We start from the raw sequence: 23,561 nt of genomic DNA on the forward strand, positions 1-23,561 counted from the left end.
ATAGGTTTTATCCCTTTTAACTGGCACAAAAAACTGACACCTTTATTCAAGGCATCATGTTTGCAATAACCACAACACAAGCAGTCAAAATGCAAACAAAAAAGACAACTCTGATAATAATATGCACTGTCCTTAAATTTGATTGGTCCACACCCGAGACGGCTTTTCTTAGAGCCTAGTCTCCATTGGTGTTGGACCAGAAGACGCCAAAAGGCGTACAACTCAAAAAACAGCGCACTATCAGAGTATTGAGGGCTTGGGGTGAGCATTTACATTATGAGACCTCCTTTGCCAGTAACAAGATATAGGAATAGGTTTTACCCTTTTAACTGGCACAAAAAACTGACACCTTTATTCAAGGCATCATGTTTGCAATAACCACAACACAAGCAGTCAAAATGCAAACAAAAAAGACAACTCTCATAATAATATGCACTGTCCTTGAATTTGATTGGTCCACACCCGAGACGGCTTTTCTTAGAGCCTAGTCTCCATTGGTGTTGGACCAGAAGACGCCAAAAGGCGTACAACTCAAAAACAGCGCACTATCAGAGTATTGAGGGCTTGGGGTGAGCATTTACATTATGAGACCTCCTTTATGGGCAATGTTAGTCTGTGGGCAATGTTAGTCTACGGGCAATCTTAGTCTACGGTCAATGTTCGTCTATGGGCAATGTTAGCCTACGGTCAATGTTATTTTATGGGCAATGTTAGTCTGTGGGCAATGTTAGTCTATGGGCAATGTTAGTCTACGGGGCAATGTTAGTCTACAGTCAATGTTAGTCTACGGGCAATGTTAGTCTATGGGCAATGTTAGTCTATGGACAACGTTAGTCTATGGGCAATGTTAGTCTATGGGCAATGTTAGTCTATGGGCAATGTTAGTCTATGGGCAATGTTAGTCTACGGGCAATGTTAGTCTATGGTCAATGTTAGTCTATGGTCAATGTTAGTTTACGGTCAATGTTAGTCTACGGTCAATGTTAGTCTACGGGCAATGTTAGTCTATGGGCAATGTCAGTCTATGGGCAATGTTAGTCTATGGGCAATGTTAGTCTATGGTCAATGTTAGTATATGGGCAATGTTAGTCTATGGTCAATGTTAGTCTATGGGCAATGTTAGTCTATGGTCAATGTTAGTATATGGGCAATGTTAGTCTATGGTCAATGTTAGTCTACGGTCAATGTTAGTCTACGGTCAATGTTAGTCTACGGGCAATGTTAGTCTATAGGCAATGTTAGTCTATGGGCAATGTTAGTCTATGGGCAATGTTAGTCTACGGGCAATGTTAGTCTACGGGCAATGTTAGTCTATGGTCAATGTTATTCTACGGTCAATGTTAGTCTACGGGCAATGTTAGTCTACGGGCAATGTGAGTCTATGGGTAATGTTAGTCTGTGGGCAATGTTAGTCTACGGGCAATCTTAGTCTACGGTCAATGTTAGTCTATGGGCAATGTTAGCCTACGGTCAATGTTATTCTATGGGCAATGTTAGTCTGTGGGCAATGTTAGTCTATGGGCAATGTTAGTCTACGGGCAATGTTAGTCTACTGTCAATGTTAGTCTACTGTCAATGTTAGTCTACGGGCAATGTTAGTCTACGGGCAATGTTAGTCTACTGTCAATGTTAGTCTACGGGCAATGTTAGTCTACGGGCAATGTTAGTCTATGGTCAATGTTAGTCTACGGGTAATGTTAGTCTACGGCCAATGTTAGTCTACGGGCAATGTTAGTCTACGGTCAATGTTAGTCTACGGGCAATGTTAGTCTATGGGCATTGTTAGTCTATGGACAACGTTAGTCTATGGGCAATGTTAGTCTATGGGCAATGTTAGTCTATGGGCAATGTTAGTCTATGGGCAATGTTAGTCTATGGGCAATGTTAGTCTACGGGCAATGTTAGTCTATGGTCAATGTTAGTCTATGGTCAATGTCATTCTACGGTCAATGTTAGTCTACGGGCAATGTTAGTCTACGGGCAATGTTAGTCTATGGGCAATGTTAGCCTGTGGCCAATGTTAGTCTATAGGCAATGTCAGTCTATGGGCAATGTTAGTCTATGGGCAATGTGAGTCTATGGGTAATGTTAGTCTGTGGGGAATGTTAGTCTACGGGCAATCTTAGTCTACGGTGAATGTTAGTCTATGGGCAATGTTAGCCTATGGTCAATGTTATTCTATGGGCAATGTTAGTCTGTGGGCAATGTTAGTCTATGGGCAATGTTAGTCTACTGGCAATGTTAGTCTACTGTCAATGTTAGTCTACTGTCAATGTTAGTCTACGGGCAATGTTAGTCTACTGTCAATGTTAGTCTACGGGCAATGTTAGTCTATGGGCAATATTAGTCTACTGTCAATGTTAGTCTACGGGCAATGTTAGTCTACTGTCAATGTTAGTCTATGGTCAATGTTAGTCTACGGTCAATGTTAGTCTACGGTCAATGTTAGTCTACGGTCAATGTTAGTCTACGGGCAATGTTAGTCTACGGCAATGTTAGTCTACGGTCAATGTTAGTCTACGGGCAATGTTAGTCTATGGGCAATGTTAGTCTATGGGCAATGTTAGTCTACGAGCAATGTTAGTCTACTGTCAATGTTTGTCTACGGGCAATGTAAGTCTACGGGCAATGTTAGTCTGTCAATGTTAGTCTACGGGCAATGTTAGTCTACGGGCAATGTTAGTCTACGGGCAATGTTAGTCTATGGTCAATGTTAGTCGACGGGCAATGTTAGTCTACTGTCAATGTTTGTCTACGGGCAATGTTAGTCTACGGGCAATGTTAGTCTACGGGCAATGTTAGTCTACTGTCAATGTTTGTCTACGGTCAATGTTAGTCTACGGGCAATGTTAGTCTATGGGCAATGTTAGTCTATGGGCAATGTTAGTCTACTGTCAATGTTAGTCTACGGGCAATATTAGTCTACGGGCAATGTTAGTCTACGGTCAATGTTAGTCTACTGTCAATGTTTGTCTACGGGCAATGTTAGTCTACGGGCAATGTTAGTCTACGGTCAATGTTAGTCTACGGGCAATGTTAGTCTATGGTCAATGTTTGTCTACGGGCAATGTTAGTCTACGGTCAATGTTAGTCTATGGGCAATGTTAGTCTACTGTCAATGTTAGTCTATGGTCAATGTTAGTCTACGGGCAATCTTAGTCTACGGTCAATGTTAGTCTACGGGCAATTTTAGTCTACGGGCAATGTTAGTCTACTGTCAATGTTAGTCTACGGGCAATGTTAGTCTACGGGCAATGTTAGTCTACGGGCAATGTTAGTCTACTGTCAATGTTAGTCTACGGGCAATGTTAGTCTACTGTCAATTTTAGTCTACGGACAATCTTAGTCTACGGTCAACGTCACAGGGACGCTGGCGTGGGTGCGGCGAGCTGCGCGAATATTTCCGCTTCCTCGTCCGAGGCGAGTGTTGCCGGGAGCCTCGCCCCGCGCAATCCGGGCCGCCGCTTAAGCGCCCTTTGGGACCTGAAGGTCGCGCGGCTTGGAGATGGAGCAGGGCTCCCGATCTCCCTCCTCTCTCCTCTCTCCTCTCTCCTCTCCCCCGCGTTTCTCGCCCTGCCACGCGACAACGCCGTTGCGTTTCGCGCGCGCAGCGATCCGACTTCCCAGTTCATCTCTCGTCCGTCTCTCGTCCGCGTCCGTTAATAAACACGCGCGCGATGGCGGAGGCAGGATTTTCAGGTGGTGGGCGGGCGGGCGGGCGGGCGGACGGGCGGCCGGGGGCAACCCCTCCAGCAGTGAGAAACGACGGAGGGGCTGTTAGTGAGTCTTTGGACTCGTCCCCTTGCTTTTAATTCGACGCGATCGCGCGGCCGTCGATAGAGGCGTCGTGCGATCGGCACGGCGCTCGCTGCAGGTGTCGATGCCTGCAGGGAAGTCGTGGGCTCCTGTGTTCGCGACCGCGCACAATTCTGCGAGCCGCTTGTAACCGCTTCGCCGTTACCTGTCGCCAATTATGGACTCAAAGACCGTTGTCCTATCATCCCCACAGAGTCCCCGGCACGTGATGATACGCCACACGGTGGCAGTGGGGGGGGGGGGGGTCGCACAATGACGATGTATTACTAATAAACTCCAATGGTCCGATCGAAGTTAGGGATATCGATCGGATCATTGGGGGGTGGGGGGGCACATGCCACTCCACCCCCCCCAGTGCCCGCACACGTGCGAGAATCATCATCATCGTCGTCGTCATCATATTAATCGTAAATATATATGAACTTACAATAATATTATTCAATCTATTGCATGTAAGCAACCCCTGACCAGCTGGTGATTTCCACGCAACAGCGCGCAGTCTGACTCGGAATTTATTTCTACTGCAGCAGGAGGAATCTGATGAGCTATGAAGCTCTTTGTTCACAGATAGTCCAGTAAGGGGGCCGGGGGGGGGGGGGTGCACGGGGACAAAACGTTATGACATCAACAACAACAAACAAAAACACACACTGATACAGGATGACGAAAATGAAATGTAGTCATTTAAACACTGCAGGAAAATTGACGGTCACTGCCCCTTTACGTGCACATAAAAGATGCACTTTGGAAGGAATAAGAATTGCCACAAAAAGGTGGTGCTCGGATATTGTATGACGATGCCTTTATTTAACCCAAGAGAGCCTCAACCGAGTGGTCTAGCCTAGGGGCACCCGCAGTGGCAGCTGTCCCTGTGCATCAGTCTGTCAGTAGTAGGGGTGGTGATGACTGCTGTGTGTGGGTCTAGCCTAGGGGCACCCCCAGTGGCAGCTGTCCCTGTGCATCAGTCTGTCAGTAGTAGGGATGGTGATGGTTGCTGCTGCTGTGTGTGGTCTAGCCTAGGGGCACCCCCAGTGGCAGCTGTCTCTGTGCATCAGTCTGTCTGTAGTAGAGGGTGGTGATGATTGCTGCTGTGTGGGTCTAGCCTAGGGGCACCCCCAGCGGCAGCTGTCTCTGTGCATCAGTCTGTCAGTAGTAGGGGTGGTGATGGTTGCTGCTGTGTGGTCTAGCCTAGGGGCACCCCCAGTGGCAGCTGTCCCTGTGCATCAGTCTGTCAGTAGTAGGGGTGGCGATGGTTGCCGCTGTGTGTGTCTAGCCTAGGGGCACCCCCAGTGGCAGCTGTCTCTGTGCATCAGTCTGTCTGTAGTAGAGGGTGGTGATGGTTGTTGCTGCTGTGTGTGGTCTAGCCTAGGGTCTAGAACACACAGAGAGACAAAGTAGACACAAGCCGGCGTTTCAGGCAATTACCCTACTTCATGGCACGTGAGCAGAGAGGCCGGTACACATTTGAGGCCAAGTCTACCTAGGGGAGGCCCGAGACGAGTTCTGATATTCGTCACCGTGAGCTTGCGTCGCCGAGGACACAAAGACAAAGATGCCCCGTGCGCTCTTTGTTTTTTTCGGTAAAGTCACGTAGGTAAAATAAAATAAAACTACGTTAAATCACGACGATTCGGAGGCAACACACAAGCTTCCGTCTTCAGGTGGAACAGACACAGCGAAATTCGCTGTATCCTCAAATGAACAGCTCTGGAATACCCGAGCTTATATACAGGTTAAGGGGGGGGGGGGGAGGAGCCAGGAAGGCACGTGGGTGGGGAGGGGCTAAGTTAAGCCGCCTTTTGTTATGCTGCATGGGGTTCGGTGTGGAGCGGTGGTGCACTGCAAGATAGCGGGTAAAACCCACCTTTTGTTATGCTGCAGGGGGTTCGGGGGGAGTGGTGGTGCACTGCAAGATAGCGGGTAAAACCCACCTTTTGTTATGCTGCAGGGGGTTCGGGGGGAGTGGTGGTGCACCGCAAGATAGCGGGTAAAATCCACCTTTTGTTATGCTGCATGGGGTTCGGGGTGAGCGGTGGTGCGCTGCAAGATAGCGGGTAAAATCCACCTTTTGCTATGATGCAGGGGGTTCGGTGTGGAGCGGTGGTGCGCTGCAGGAAAGCGGGTAAAACCCACCTTTTGTTATGCTGCAGGGGGTTCGGGGGGGAGCGGTGGTGCCCTGCAAGAAAGCGGAGTACAACACCCTTTTTTGCTGCAGGGGGTTCGGGGGGGGAGGGCGATGGCGTGCCGCACCAGCACAGGCACCATCCTGGTATAAACGGAAACGGCGGTACAATTATAACCCAGCTAACGTTTGACTTGGTTGATGACATCTTTCCAAAAGTTTGCTCAATTTGAAAGAGTATGAATCCTTGCAGTCACGAAAGCTTCAAATCTAGAATTAATGGCCTCTACGGGGAGGATTTCCACCTATCTGTTAGAGCTTTTGACAGACGACGAGCTAAGAAGTCACAGACCATCGAGACGCTGACCTTCCTCAAAAGATGCCGCGATAACAAGGTAATACCCATCGCTTTCACACTCACATCTGCTGCTGTATCTTCACCGGACTCTAAACGGATTCTGTTTAAAGCTAGCCTATCACTAATCTCAGAGAGAATAAGGTTACTCCGATTTGAACTCGATAGTTTAGACAGGACTCTCCTACAATCACATTTAATGTTAACACAAAAAATGTCCCCTTATGATTGGAACCAAGTTGACAGCATGACTGCTGCCTCTGCTGATTCACTGTCGGTCAAATGCAAAGCCAACCTGATCGCTAAATTCAACCTCCTATCAAAGAAGAATCCAGGACCACACATCACAAAACTAGACGTTAACAAAATCGTAATTAATCAGAGTAACATCCCAATTTCGGACAATCTGAAAACTGTACTGGCTAAAGGACTAAATTTCGCTGTCACCCCTAAACATATACCAGTAGAGGATATCATCTCTCAGGTCGATGTAGCACTCAAAGGCATAGGACACATCCAAGCAGACGTTGCGAGAGCTGAAATAGCCACTATTCTTAAGAATGCTAAGAAACCCATTAGCAACATTAGCAAAAACGAACGCTCTGAACTCGCGAATTTTAAAAGAGGGATGATAAAGCCATCCTCTCGGCCGACAAGGGCAATGCCACTGTCATTATGGATAAAACTCATACAACAACAAAATCCAGGACCTACTCAATGATGGGAGTTACTCAAAAATTAAAAGTGATCCTACTAACAGCCTAACGATAAAAACCAACAAGATCATCACTAGTTCGACTTCCCTAATCGAACCAACTAAACGTCCCTCCCTAAAACCCACGGCTGCAAGACTTCCCAGATTCTATGGTCTTCCCAAGATCCATAAAGAAGGTACCCCACTACGACCCATCGTGTCCACGATCAACTCCCCTACCTACAAACTAGCCCGCTTTTTATCGGATAATCTGCTTCCCTTTACTGGCAAGACCACCTCAGCGGTACTTAACTCAACCCAATTGGTTTCTATGGTCAAGGACACTGTACTATCTGCTGACGATATCCTCGTCAGCTTTAATGTGGTCTCGCTGTTCACCAAGGTGCCAGTACCTGACACCTTAACAATAATTGAAGATCTGGTCCAACATGGACTGAACCCTGATGTACCTGCGCTGGTTAGGCACTGCCTCACCAACACTTACTTGACCTGGAATGGTACCTTCTACAAACAAAATGAGGGTACCCCGATGGGTTCTCCCTTGTCACCTGTGATAGCCAATGTTTTCATGGAGAAATTTGAATCAGACACCATCCAGACATCCACCCTTCGTCCTTCCCTGTGGAAGAGCTATGTGGATGACACTTTCGTCATTTGGCCACATGGCCTCCCAGCTTTGAACCATTTCCTAGACCACATAAATGCCAGACATCCATCCATCAAATTCACCATGGAAGTGGAGAAAGATGGCAAGCTGCCATTCTTGGATGTTCTGTTTGAGAGGAGGACGGATGGCTCTTTGGGTCATTCTGTTTACAGAAAGTCCACCCACACAGATTCATACTTGAAGCCTGATTCCCACCACCACCCGGCTCAAAAGAACTCTCTCATCAAAACGTTATACCACAGGGCTCATTCCATTTCTGACCAACACCACCTGACCAGTGAATTAAAACATGTACATATGGCCCTCAAGAGAAAAGGATACTCTGACCGTACCATCGGCCAAGCTGTTTCTCCCACCATACAGAAACAACCACTTGATACTCCGATCAAAACCATCACACTGCCTTACATAGCAGGCGTTACCAATTTTTTTTCCAAAATTCTAAACAAACACAAGATCCAGGTCCGGTTCAACACAGTACACAAAGTCCGTGATCTGATCCCCTCTGTAAAAGATGTCATTCCTGACTTACAGTACCCCGGTGTTTACAAATTGAGTTGTACCTGTGGTGACTGCTATATCGGGGAGACGAAACGACATGTCTCTGACCGAATTCGCGAGCACAAATCAGATTAGAAACACGGCAGAACGAATTCTTCGGCCGTGGCTGATCATTGCCTCAACACAGCAGGTTCTCATGGCATTGTTTTCTCTGATACCAAAGTACTATGCAAACCTCCCGGTTATTACCAAAGATTTGTCCATGAAGCCATCCCAATATACGAACATAGACACAACTTCAACCGAGATGATGGTTTCAAATTGAGCAACTTTTGGAAAGATGTCATCAACCAAGTCAAACGTTAGCTGGGTTATAATTGTACAGCCGTTTCCGTTAATACCAGGATGGTGCCTGCGCTTGTGCAGCACGCCATCGGCCTCCCCCCCGAACCCCTTGCAGCAAAAAAGGGTGTTGTACTTCGCTATCTTGCAATGCACCACCGCTCCCCCCGAACCCCATGCAGCGTAACAAAAGGTGGGTTTTACCCGCTTCCTTGCAGCGCACCACCACTCCTCCCCTTAACCCCCTGCAGCATAACAAAAGGTGGGTTTTACCCGCTTTCTTGCAGCGCACCACCGCTCCACACCGAACCCCCTGCATCATAACAAAAGGTGGGTTTTACCCGCTTCCTTGCAGCGCACCACTGCTCCCCCCGAACCCCCTGCAGCATAACAAAAGGTGGGTTTTACCCGCTTTCTTGCAGTGCACCACCGCTCCCCCCCGAACCCCCTGCATCATAACAAAAGGTGGGTTTTACCCGCTTTCTTGCAGCGCACCACCGCTCCACACCGAACTCCCTGCAGCATAACAAAAGGTGGGTTTTACCCGCTTCCTTGCAGCGCACCACCGCTCCCCCTTGAACCCCAGGCAGCATAACAAAAGGCGGCTTAACTTAGCCCCTCCCCACCGACGTGCCTTCCTGGCTCCTCCCCCCCCCCCCCTTAACCTGTATATAATCTCGGGTATTCCAGAGGTGTTCATTTGAGGATACAGCGAATTTCGCTGTGTCTGTTCCACCTGAAGACGGAAGCTTATGTTGCCTCCGAAACGTCGTGATTTAACGTAGTTGTTTTATTTTATTTTATCTACGTGACTTTACCGAAAAAACCAAAGCGTATGAATCCTTGCAGTCACGAAAGCTTCAAATCTAGAATCCCCCGTGTAGCCTCTAACAGGCTGTAGGGGCAAGTGCTGTTAGTAGCGAGTAGCAGCAGCACCTGTGAAGGTAGACAGACAAAGATCCCCCGTGTAGCCTGCAACAGACTGTAGGGGCAAGTGCTGTTAGTAGCGAGTAGCAGCCGCACCTGTGAAGGTAGACACAGACAAAGGTCCCCCGTGTAGCCTGCAACAGGCTGTAGGGGCAAGTGCTGTTAGCGAGCAGCACCTGTGAAGGCTACCAGCACTGTTTGCACACGAGGGGGTGGGTGGCTACCAGCACCACGCCCGGCCGCCTTTGTCTCCCCAGTGGCGATGTTTACACACTGCTTTTGAGGCTGAGTCGACCTAGGGGAGGCCCAGGACAGGTCAAGATAATCGCTGCCGTGAGCGGCAATGGAACTCGCGTTAACCGCTACACTACCGCTAACCACAACGCAGAGTCTCCACCACACAGCACTGCACACACACACTGCACTCACACTGCACACACACACTGCACTCACACTGCACACACACACTGCACACACACACACACTGCACACACACACACACTGCACACACACTGCACGCACAAACACTGCACATACATACACTGCACACACACACACTGCACACACACACACACTGCACACACACACACACTGCACACACACACAGCACACACACACACTGCACACACTGCACTAACACAGCACATTGCACACACACAGACAGCACACACACACTGCACACACACACACACTGCATAAACACACACTGCACACAACACACACACCCTGCACGCACACTGCACGCACACTGCACACACACACACACTGCACACACAGACTGTACACACACAGACAGAACACACACACCGCGCACACACACTGCATGCACACTGCACACACACACACTGCACAAACACACACTGCACACACACACACACTGCACACTCACAGTACACACAGCACACACATCCTGCACGCACACTGCATGCACACTGCACACACTGCATAAACACACACTGCACACACACACACTGCACACACACAGTACACACTGCACACACACACGCACAATGCACACACCACACACTACACATACACAGCACACACACACTTCACACACTGGACTAACACAGCACACTGCACACACACAGACAGCACACACAGACAGCACACATACACCACACACACACACACTGCACACACACTGCACACACACAGCACACACTGCACACACGCACACACATACGCACACACCACACGTACACTACACACATAGCACACACACACTGCACACTGCACACACACAGTGTATTCATACAGCACATACACACTGCACACACACCGCACACACGCACACTGCACACACACACACCATACGCTCTGCACACACACCGCACGCATACATACACACTGCACACACACCACACACACACACTGCACACACACCACACACACCGCACACACACACCGCACACACACACTGCACACATACACCACACAGCACACACTGCGCTCACACAGCACACACGCACACTGCATACATACTGCACACACACAGAGCACACACCGCATGCACACACTGCACACACACACTGTATATATATACACACACACACACTGTATATACACACACACACTGCACACAGTGTACTCACACTGCACACACACACTGCACACATACTGCACACACACAGAGCACACACCGCACGCACACACAGCACACACATACGGTACACGCACACTGCACACACACTACACGTACACTACACACACTGCACACATACTGCACACACACAGAGCACACACCGCACGCCCCCACCGCACACACACACACAGTGTACACACACAGCACACACACACTGCACACACACACACACACAGTGTACACACACAGCACACACACACTGCACACACACAGTGTACTCACACTGCACACACAGTACACACACTGCACACACACAATGCATACAGCACACACATACTGCACCCAATCATTGCACACAGACAGCATACACAAACACTGCACTTGCACAGCACACACACACAGCACAAACACACACATAGCACACACAGCACACACACACAGTATACACACACAGCACACACACAGCACACACAGTATACACACATAGCACACACACACAGCACACACACTGTATATACACACACACACACAGCACACACATAGCACACACACACACAGCACACACAGACACTGTATACACACAGCTCACACACTGTATATACACACACATAGCACACACACAGCACACAGAGACTGTATACACACACACAGCATACACACTGTATATACACATAGCACACACACAGAACACACACACACACACTGCACATACACAATGCATACAGCACACACATACTGCACAAAACCATTGCACACACACAGCATACACAAACACTGCACTTGCACAGCACACACACACAGCACACACACACACTGTATACACACATAGCACACACACAGCACACAGAGACTGTATACACACACACAGCACACATACACTGTATACACACACATAGCACACACACACACAGCACACACAGACACTGTATACACACACACTGCACACACACACAGTATATACACACATAGCACACACACACACTGTATACGGAGCACACACACTGTATATACACACACATAGCACACACACACAGCACACACACTTATATACACACACACACAGCACACACATAGCACACACATAGCACACACACACAGCACACACAGAGACACTTATATACACACACACACAGCACACACATAGCACACACACACATCACACACAGACATTGCACACACACTGTATACACACACAGAACACACAGCACACAGTACACACACTGCACACACACTGCACACACACTACACACACTACACACAGTACACACACTGCACACACACTACACACACAACACACAGTACACACACTGCACACACACTACACACACTACACACACAGTACACACACAGTACACACACTGCACACACACTACACACACTACACACACAGTACACACACTACACACACAGTACACACACTGCACACACAGTACACACACTGCACACACACTACACACACTACACACACAGTACACACACTACACACACAGTACACACACTGCACACACACTACACACAGTACACACACTACACACACAGTACACACACAGTACACACTAGACACACCGTACACACACAGTAGACACACTGCACACACTACACACACAGTACACACACAGTACACACACACTACACACTACACACACAGTACACACACAGTACACACACACTACACACACAGTACACACACTGCACACACACACTACACACACAGTACACACACTGCACACACACTGCATACACAGTACACACTAGACACACAGTACACACACAGTACACACACTGCACACACACAGTACACACACTGCACACACACTGCATACACAGTACACACTAGACACACAGTACACACACAGTACACACACTGCATACACAGTACACACTAGACACACAGTACACACACAGTACACACTACACACACAATACACACACAGTACACACACTGCACACACAGTACACACACAGTACACACACAGCACACAGTACACACACTACACACACACAGTACACACACAGTACACACACTGCATACACAGTACACACTAGACACACAGTACACACACAGTACACACACAGCACACACACTGCACACACAGTACACACACAGTGTACACACTACACACACACAGTACACACACAGTACACACACAGTACACACTACACACACTGCACACACACTGCACACACAGTACACACGCTACACGCACACTGCACACACAGTACACACACTGCACACACTACACACACAGTACACACACTGCACACACAGTACACACAGTAAGTACACACACTGCACACAGTACACACAGTACACACACAGTAAGTACACACACTGCACACAGTACACACACTGCACACAGTACACACAGTACACACACTGCACACACACTACACACACAGTACACACACACTACACACACAGAGCACACACTGCACACACACTGTACACACACTGTACACACAGTACACCCACTGCACACACACTGCACACACACTACACACAGTACACACACTGTACACACAGTACACACACTGCACACACACTGCACACACACTACACACAGTACACACTGCACACACAGTACACACACTGCACACACAGTACACACACTGCACACACTGCACGCACAGTACACAGTACACACACAGTACACAGTACACACACAGTACACACACAGTACACACAGAGCACACACTGCACACACACTACACACACAGTACCGCTACACACACACACCACTACACACACAGTGACACACACACCGCTACACACACACACCGCTACATACACATACCACTACACACACACAGTGACACACCGCTACACACACCACTACACACACACAGTGACGCACACACACTGCTACACACACACACCGCTACACACACCATTACACACACACAGTGACACACCGCTACACACACACACCGCTACATACACACACCATTACACACACACAGTGACACACCGCTACACACACACACCGCTACACACACACACCATTACACACACACACAGTGACACACCGCTACACACACCGCTCACCTCTCGCCGGCATCCACCTGATCTCTGGTACCAGCCCCTCCCCTCGCCCCCCGCTAGCCCCACGCCCTACAAGGATAGCTCCACCCACTCCAACACAAGCCCCGCCCAACACAATCAGAGCCCCGCCCCTATAAATAGACTCCACCTCCATTCCATCAAACCCCGCCCAGTTTATTGCAGACTCCGCCCCCACGCCTTTCCCCCCCCTTCTCCGCCTCCTTATCCCCCAGCACAGGCGCGTGCCCCGCCCCCCTCTGCCAGTTCCCCCGCCCCCCCCCCCAAGAGACCCCCTCCCCTTCCCTACCTGCGCGAGCCACCGCCCCGCCTCGTCGCTCTACCACGCCCTCAGACCCCGCCCCTTCACCCCAGACCCCGCCCCTTCTCCTCCGACCCCGCCTCCATCCCCTTAATCCCGCCCTCTTTCCCTCAAACCTCCCTCCCCCTCAGACTTAGCCCCTTCTCAGATCCCGCGGCTTCACCTCAGACCCCGCCCCTTTCCCTCAGACCCCGCCCTCATCCCCTCAATCCCGCCCCCTTTCCCTCAAACCTCCCTCCCCCTCAGACTGAGCACCTTCCCTTCAGACCCCGCCCCCTAAGGCCCCGGCCCCCCTCCCTGGCAATGTGCGCGGGAACCCTTACAGCGACTTCCGGCGGTAGCGGAAGTGAATGGGCGTAGCTTCCTCATTCAAATTTTTTTTTTGCGTAACACAAAATGAAACTTTAATTTTCACCCCCACCATCTCCAGCTACAATAGCCGTAAGCGATCTTTGTTGTCGTAAAACGAAGACTACAAGTAGTCAAAAAAAATATTTCTGTTTAATGCATTCGAAATTTGAACGGGCTGCCATCTTCGTAAGGGATACCTTGTGTGTACGTCACGTCCGATCCCTCTTGCGCGATGACGTCACTTCCCGACGACTGGTGGCATGCGTCTGTCCCCGATTTGCGGACGGGCGCCGTTCGTAAGTCAAAGTGTACGTAAGTCGGAACACCGGTGGCGATTTCGTGTAGCGCATTTTAAATGCCCAATCCGGTCGTTGTTATATCTTATATTTATATAACGCCTTTATCCAAGGCTTTCATTCAACAACACAAAGTGAGGCATTGTTAAACTCGGAAATAATAAATATTGTACCTTTGCAATACTGTGATAAAAAATACTGTGTATTTAATAAAACTGTATATAAATTAACGTAAGAATTCAACAATCCGTGTTATTTCCACTTACCTTGAGTCCTGGTGCCAGGTGGAATGAGTCCACACAAATGTACAACAACAACAACCGCCATTCGCCACTAAGTGGCGGTGACGTCATCACGACGCTTGTGCCAGGCCATGTGCACCTTGAGGCCACGTGAAGTGTTGAACGCCCGCTGGCAGGAGGTCACGGGGCAGACCCAAGTGCCACGGGTCGACTGACAAAGATGACTGAGATGGCTGGCTGATGCACCACCTGTGCCCCCTACTGTGCCCCCTACTGTGCCAATCTGCTGTGCTTTAGTCACCCGGCAATCCGCTCGTTGTTGTGAGCGTCGCTCTTCCGCCCTCCGTTGTTGTTGGAGGGCGACTGCCTCCAACTGCCCAGTAGCGTCCTTCACGAGCCTCCTCCACAGAGGCCGATCTTGACACCGCTGGTACCAGTCATCGGCAAGTCTACTCAGCTCCACGTCCTCCTGTACCACATCACTCCATCTATTCTCTAGCCCGTGCCGTGCCCGTTTAGCCCCCTCGATCCAACCGAACAAAAGATGTTTCGGCATGCGGTGGCTGAGCATGCGGGCTACATGACCCAGCTAACGCAGCCTTGCCTGCCGGAGGAGCTCACCGATTGGAACTTGCCCAGATATTTCAAGGATTTGTGAGCTCCTCACACAATCCAGCCTGGTTAAACCCAGGATGGATCGTAGGCAGGCTAGCCTAAATGTTTCTAACCGGAGAATATGTTCCATTAAGGGGGTCCACGTTTCGCAAGCGTAGAGAAGGGAGGGAATGACCGTGGCCGAGTAGACCTGAAGCTTAGTGCGGAGCGACAGACCAGGTAGCTTCCACACAGCGTTACGCAACCGATGAAAAGATATTGCCGCTCGACTGATTCGGAGTGAGACCTCTGTTGTTAAACTGGAGCCGGTCATAAGCACACTGCCCAGGTATGGGAAACTCTCCACTGTCTCCACAACTGCCTCATCACCGATTGGGAGTTGTGGGGGTGGAGTGTCCGATGGTACAAAATACCCAGGCAGGTGCTTAGTTTTGATGGGGCTGATGGTAAGGCCCCATCTCTTAGTGGCACGCTCCAGTCTCAGCAGCAGCGTCTCCAACTCCTCCTCTGAATGAGCAGCTATTACCAAATCATCGGCATACATAACGTGGTTGAGCAATAGGGAGCCATCCCTTGCCCGCACCAGGGCATCGATCAGCCTCCCATTATATCTGTATCAAATGGAGATTCCCCCGGTACACCTATTGAAGGCTTCACGAACTACGTGGTCAAAATAGATGTTAAATAATGTGGGAGCCAGAGGACATCCCTGTCGCACCCCAAGGTGTACAGGGAATGGCTCTGACTCCCGGCCACGTAGTTTTACCCGGGCCCGCTCACCATCATGAAGGTCCTTAATGATCGTGAGCAGGGGGTCAGGGCTCCAAAAGCACGAAGAACAACCCAGAGCCCAGGCCTACTGATGGTATCATAGGCCTTGACCAGGTCAATAAAGCAGAGATGTAGGTCTTGTTGGAATTCCCTACATCTCTGCTGTAGCAGACAGACAGAAAATATGGCATCTGTGCAGGACCGCCCTTTCCTGAAACCGCATTGGGGCTCCGCAAGCCTCTCCTCAGCGTGCCTGGCAAGGCGATGTTTGAATAATCCTTGCCAGGACCTTTCCCGGCACACTGAGGAGTGAGATGCCCCTGCAGTTGTTACAGTCTGTGCGGTCCCCCTTCTTAAAGAGGGGGACCACCAGGGCATCCTTCCAATCCTGCGGAACCCGTCCATTGGTCCAGATTGTTTTTATGATGTCATATAGGGCAGTCTGGGCACAAACGCCACCCTCCCTCAGCATTTCGCTTGGGAGATCATCTCTGCCTGGTGCCTTTCCTGGTCTCAGACTCCAGATCGCCTTCAGTACTTCCTCAACAGATGGCACCTCAGCCAGCCACTAACAGGGGGTGACTTCTTCCAATATTTGAGGCACCGCAGCCTTAGCATGGTCATACCCACTTTGTGCCACGATGTTTTCCTGGCTGAGGGGTTTCCCCTCCCCCAGGACCTCACAGAAATGCTCAGCAAATTTGCAAACCTGTTCCGGGGGGTCGGAGATTGGAACACCATTTTTTCCCCTAATGATGGTAATAGGTGTGGCGCTGCAGGTTACTTTTTTGATGGAGTTAAATAGAGATTTGTGATCGCGGACCACTGAGGCAGACTCCATCTCCTCAGCAACCCTTGACCACTACCCAACCTTGCAGCGCCTCACGGCTCTCCGAACCTCGGAGCGAAGGCTGCGGTAAGCTTCCTCATTCTCTGACGTGGGATTCTTTAGCCGATGACAGTGGGCCTGTCGCTTTTTCTCAACTATCCTGAACACCTCCTCTGTCACAGTCCTTAACCTCGCTCATTTACCCTCGACATCAGGAGGAGTGGGGGACGATGCCAACCCCAGCCACAAGCGATGATGGAATTCTCGCTTGCAACTAACTGAGACCAGGCCACTTTAGGTTGGAATGGGGTCCTGAGTGTACACCCACCACCGGAGAGGAAGAATGGCAGGCGCATCTTGCAGATGACTAATCGATGGTCAGAGGGCAGATCAGCTCCACGGTAGGTCCTGGTGTCAAGGACATGGGCTCGCATCCGCTGGTCTATCACTATGTAGTCCAGCAGATGTTCTTGTTTGGACCCGGCATGCATCCATGATGTTGTGTGGATGCGCCGATGCCGGAACAGCGTGTTGGCAATTACAAGCCCATGTGCTGCACAAAAATCTAGCAGCCTCCTACCGTTGCTATTGAGCTGATCTCACCCATACCCTCCAATCACTACAGACCAGGTGCCAGCATCATGACCAACTCGTGCATTGAAGTCACCCAACATGATGACTCTATCCCGTGGGGCCACGTTAGCCAGCACCTGTGACAGGAGGTCATAGAAGGCATCTGACTCATCGGCTTTGCCTGCATCCCTTCACGGATGTTCGTTTTCGGTGGGGGCATAAGTAACCACGACCACCACTCCTCGCCTCCGGTTAATGGGAAGGCGAGCCCAAAGTAGCCTGGGGCTTACAGCTTCCCACACCTCACCGCCACGCTCCCACGCCCCCTTCATTTAACTTCCTGTTGTTTGGCAGTCTCCTGCCCCGAGTAGAGGACTGTCCACCCCTCATGGTGGCAGGAGCCAGAACCGGTCCACCGGACCTCCTGAATGCCACAGAGATCCAGGCGGTACTGGTCCAGCTCCTGACAGAGGAGTGGCAGCCTCTCCTCCGCAGTGAGCGTTCGAACATTCCACGTGGCCACACGAAGTGGCTTTTCGTTGTTCTGGAGGAGCCCCGAGGGTAGAGATTCAATCTCCTGGCTCCGCCAATTGGGGTTTGGCCAGGAGACGTCATAGACGCCTGTCCCCCCGGGGCCTCCGGCACAAGCTTATTAGTTATACTTTTTAAGTCGTGGTTTCGTGGTCATTTTTTGAAGGTGGAGGGGTTATCAGCCCCTCGCACCTTTCCAGAGCCCCCGTTTAGTCACTGTGGTGGTCACAGATGCCATGAGGGGAGAGGGCCAATCGGAATTAGCCCTCTCCCCACAGCACTGTTCACGACAGAGTTGCCCGTCCGGCACTGCGAGGAGGTAGGGGGTTGTTTTGCCGGACACACACACAGACACACAGACACACACACACACAGACACACACAGACACTCATAGACACACACACAGACACACACACAAACAAACTTATAAACACTGCCAACAGGGATACTGGGACTCATTACATTCACAAGCGCGGGTTCGCACGTTGGGCGGTTTAAGAAATTTTAAAAGTCATGGAAGTGCGTTCGTAAGTCGGGACGCTCGTAAGTTTAGACGTTCGTAAGTCGGGACGCTCATAAGCCGGGTGTTCGCAAGTCGGGTACTCCCCGTGCTGTACATTATTTAAATATGCAGTGCTCCTTTGTTCAGGATGTAAATTGCACGTTCGATCTTCGGATGCGTGGGCAGTTACGCACAAACGTAGAGTGTGCCAACCACCTTCACCGCTGCCTTGTGCATACCGTGTCAAGCCATACGGTGTACCCCGTATTCTTGTACAGGAGAATTTGAGTTGTTAGGTCCATACGGCGTATGGCTGTTTCAATACCGGTTTAAAAAAATGCGCCTGTTTGTGTTTCTCTCCTTGCGATGGGACTTTGTAGGATGAACGTTGAGTTTTATAAGGGGCACGGGGTGACCAATAAATTGGTCTGCAATAAGGTAGGGCACTGATAAGGGGGTTGACAGGTGTGGTGGTGAGTGTAGTGGTGAGTGTAGTGTTGATTGTCTATTCGTCTGTGTTTCTTCCTTGTGATGGGACTTTATAGGATAAATGTTGAGATTTATAATGGCACCGGGTTGACCAATAAGGTCTGGATTGGTCTGCAATAAGGTAGGGCACTGATAAGGGGTTGACAGGTGTGGTGGTGAGTGTAGTGGTGAGTTTAGTGGTGAGGGTACCAGTGGTGAGTGTAGTGGTGAGTGTAGTTATGGTGATTGTCTATTTGTTCGTATTGCTCGCCTTGTGATGGTACTTTGTAGGATGAACGTTGAGATTTATAACACTGTGAAACAAATTTGTATTTATTTTTTGTCCCTGGGTAGTAAGTGGTATTTCCTAATTGCTTATGCTTCAACAGTACAGAAAGTGGCTATTGTTATTCCTCACAAACTTTGCTTTTGTGACCAGGACAGTGATATTTAGAAATTGACCTATTTGCCAGAACAGTCCAGATAGATTCAGTGCTGAGTAAACTTGGAGTAACTTCTAGAACTTTCCAGTAACATAAATAGTAGTATAAATACAGGGGCCTTAAGCCTACCAGTTGAGTTTAGTTCCAGCTGCCTAAGTGGATACATATCTGCATTTTTCTGAGGTGGCATCAAGAGGCTGCAAGCGTTCCGGCAGACGCATTTTGCTCTGTCTGCGGCCAATTTATCAAGACACGAGCGACAAAGTACTCTGCGGAAGCATCTGCTAAGATGTGTGAGCCCTCCAAAGGCATATGTTGGCATGCCTGCCGGGGATCAAGACAAACCCTGGGCACCTCATTTCACCTGCGAGCAATGCAAAAAAACACCCTGGAAGGTAAGATGGACAATTGTTGCTCGGACTTTTATGTTATAAAATTTGTTAAATTGAAAACATTGTAGAAGTTTTTAATTTTCGATGTTATTGAAAAAATATGTCATATGTGAAAACTGTTTGCGAGAACCTCTTACACATTAGTCATGGGTGAAGTAAATGTGTTTTTGTAGGATGGTACAGAGGGGAAAAGAGAGCCATGAAGCCCGCTACCCCTAGAATTTGGCGGGAACCCACTGACCATTCAAGCAACTGCTACTTCTGCATGGTGGACCCTTTGACCGTTGGCAGTTGGTCGTTGGCAGTTGGTCGTTGGCCGTTGGCCCTTCGTTCGCTGTTCGCCGTTGGCCGTTGGTTCGCCGTTGGCCGCTGGTCGTTGGCCGTTCGCCGACACTCTGACTCCACCCGAGCGCGGCGAACGAGGAATCGCCGCGCGTTCATTCGCATGCCGGGCCAGAGCAGTGCCGGATGAAGCTCGTGCGGGGGTGGCCTGTCGCATGTGTTGTTACAAAGGGGGCCCTAAATGAACAAATAACATGAATATTGAAACAAAACAAAAAAAATGCACTTGCACAGGAAAGTGATTGTATTTTTTAATTTGCTGCACGGCCGGATAATGCGACAGATCGCTAACCTTAAACACCCAGTCGTTCATAAACGTTGAAGGCGGTATAGTACTACAGTAATAGAGCAAGTGCCGGATTAAGCTAGTGCAGGGCCCATAGAACATGCTGTTATAAAGGGGCCCTAAAATACAATTTTAAAAAACACGTAAATATGAAAACACACACATTTTTAACTTGCATAGTAAAGTAATTGTATTTTTTCATTAGCTATACAGCCCAGATAATATGACAAATCGCTAACCTTAAACACCCAGTCGTTCATAAAAGTTGAAGGCAGTATAGTACTATAGTAATGGAGCAAGTGCCGGATGAAGCTAGTGCGGGGCCTGGAGCATATGTCGATGGTGAGTGTGAAGGTGCCTGAAGGTGAGTGTGAAGGTGAGTGTGAAGGTGAGTGTGAGGGTGAGTGAGAGAGTGTGAGCGTGAGTGAAGGTGAGTGTGAAGGTGAGTGTGAGAGGGTGAGAGGGTGAGTGAAGGTGCCTCAAGGTGAGTGTGAAGGTGAGTGAGAGAGTGTGAGCGTGAGTGAAGGTGAGTGTGAAGGTGAGTGAGAGAGTGTGAGCGTGAGTGAAGGTGAGTGTGAAGGTGAGTGAGAGAGGGTGAGCGTGAGTGAAGGTGCCTCAAGGTGAGTGTGAAGGTGAGGGTGAGTGTGTGAGAGGGTGAGTGAAGGTGCCTGAAGGTGAGTGTGTAGGTGAGGGTGAGTGTGTGAGAGGGTGAGTGAAGGTGCCTGAAGGTGAGTGTGTAGGTGAGGGTGAGTGTGTGAGAGGGTGAGTGTGAGAGTGTGAGCGTGAGTGAAGGTGCCTCAAGGTGAGTGTGAGGGTGAGTGCTACTACTCTCCAACAGATACTTGCCCCCCAACAGTCTTATCACAGGCGAGCACGGGGGGGGGGGGGGGGGGGAGAGAACCACGTGGAAGAGACACACACACAGCAAGAGAGAGATCACGCAGACTCCTTAACGTACGACAGCAGGCGTCGCCAGCCAGGGCCCCCCGTTCGTTCGATAATCATCGATACGGGGGGACCCCCAAAGCGTGGGGCCCGGGGCAGTCGCCTCAAGGGGTGCCCGGGGGGGTGTGGGTGGTGACGGTGGATTGGGATCGAGGGCTAAGGGGAGGTGAGAACGACGACCGTGCTACTTAAGATTTGTTTAATTTTAATTGTTATTTTATATATATACGTATATTGTCTGAATCGATAACGTGCACGTGAAGGTAACGATAAAGGGGAGGATGCGGCGTTACCCCGCTTGCACAGGAATGGTGTCGGTGGGGAGGCGGTGGGGGATGGCGACTGGCACCGTAAGGGGAGTTCCCACGGCTACCCGCCTCCCCCGGCAGTGCCGACAGTGGTGGTGGTGGTGGCGGCGGCGGTGACGACGGTGGTGACGGTGGTGGTGGTGCTGGCGGTCATGGTGGCGGTGGTTCGCGGTAGTGCCGGTGGCGGCGCTGGCGGTGGTGGCGTTGATGGAGGCGGTGGCGGTGCCGGTGGCGGCGGTGGTGGCGGTGGCGTTGATGGTGGTCGTGGCGGTGGCGGTGGCGATGATGGAGGCGGTGGCGGCGGTGGTGGCGTTGATGGTGGCGGTGGCGGCGGTGGTGGCGTTGATGGTGGCGGTGGCGATGATGGAGGCTGCGTTGGTGGCGTTGATGGCGGCGGCGGTGGTGCTGATAGCGGCGGCGGCGTCGCCGCTATTTCTCCAAGCCCGCCAGGAGGTCGAGGTCGGAGAAGCCGCCTCCGTCGCCGTCGCCCCCCGACTCTTTCGGCGCGGGCGGCTTCTCACCGGGGCCCACGTGGGGCTTCACGGGGGGCTTCACGGGGGGCTTCACGGGGGGGGGGGGAGGCTTCACCGGTGCAACCCCCGCCCCAAGGAGGCCCTCTCCGTCGTGCAAACGCGGCTTCTTGCCGTGGCCGCCGGGCGCGACGGGCTTGCCGTCCCACTCGCCGTGGCCGACGTGGTGGTGGTGGTGGCGGCTGTGGTGAGGTTGTTTGCCGGCATGCGGTTGGTGGTGGTGGTGGGGGTGGTGGTGGTGGTGGTGGTGGTGGTTGTGAGAGGGCTCGTGCGAAGGCTTGCCGGCAGGCCGGTCCTCCGCCGGGCCGTCCACGTTCACGGGCCACGGGCCCACCAGGGACGCCGGCCGCAGGCACGGGGGGCGGGCGGTGGCCGTGGGCACCGCGGGGGGGTCACTGGGGACGTCACCCGGGACGCCCGTGGGGTCGGCTGGGCCCTATGCACACATAACGCACGGAGACAAAGGTCCCCCGTGTAGCCTCTAACAGACTGTAGGGGCAAGTGCTGTGAGTAGCAGCAGCACCTGTGAAGGTAGACACAGACAAAGGTCCCCCGTGTAGCCTCGAACAGACTGTAGGGGCAAGTGCTGTGAGTAGCAGCAGCACCTGTGAAGGTAGACACAGACAAAGGTCCCCCGTGTAGCCTGTAACATGCTGTAGGGGCAAGTGCTGCTAGTAGCAGCAGCACCTGTCAAGGTAGACACAGACAAAGGTCCCCCGTGTAGCCTGTAACAGACTGTTGGGG

The 23,561-nt window shown here is 50.8% G+C and overlaps 1 protein-coding gene and 1 long non-coding RNA gene across 2 annotated transcripts in view; both read right to left on the reverse strand.

The window, feature by feature from the left end:
* LOC142906573 (uncharacterized) overlaps window positions 1-14,161 on the reverse strand; it is a 37,613-nt gene extending 23,452 nt beyond the window's left edge. Inside the window, exon 1 of the long non-coding RNA XR_012930378.1 lies at window positions 14,077-14,161. This is a non-coding gene — a long non-coding RNA (uncharacterized LOC142906573). The remainder of the gene's footprint in view (window positions 1-14,076) is intronic.
* Window positions 14,162-20,985: 6,824 nt separating this feature from the next.
* LOC116957932 (uncharacterized) overlaps window positions 20,986-23,561 on the reverse strand; it is a 32,099-nt gene continuing 29,523 nt past the window's right edge. The window contains exon 4 of the mRNA XM_032980389.2: window positions 20,986-23,253. Coding sequence (XP_032836280.2) covers window positions 22,717-23,253 — 537 coding nt within the window. The 3' untranslated portion in view covers window positions 20,986-22,716. The remainder of the gene's footprint in view (window positions 23,254-23,561) is intronic.

Source organism: Petromyzon marinus, chromosome 67, assembly GCF_048934315.1.
Source record: "Petromyzon marinus isolate PM22_M1 ecotype Great Lakes invasive population chromosome 67, UKy_Petmar_22M1.pri1.0, whole genome shotgun sequence".
In the NCBI taxonomy this organism is placed as follows: Eukaryota; Metazoa; Chordata; class Hyperoartia; order Petromyzontiformes; family Petromyzontidae; genus Petromyzon; species Petromyzon marinus.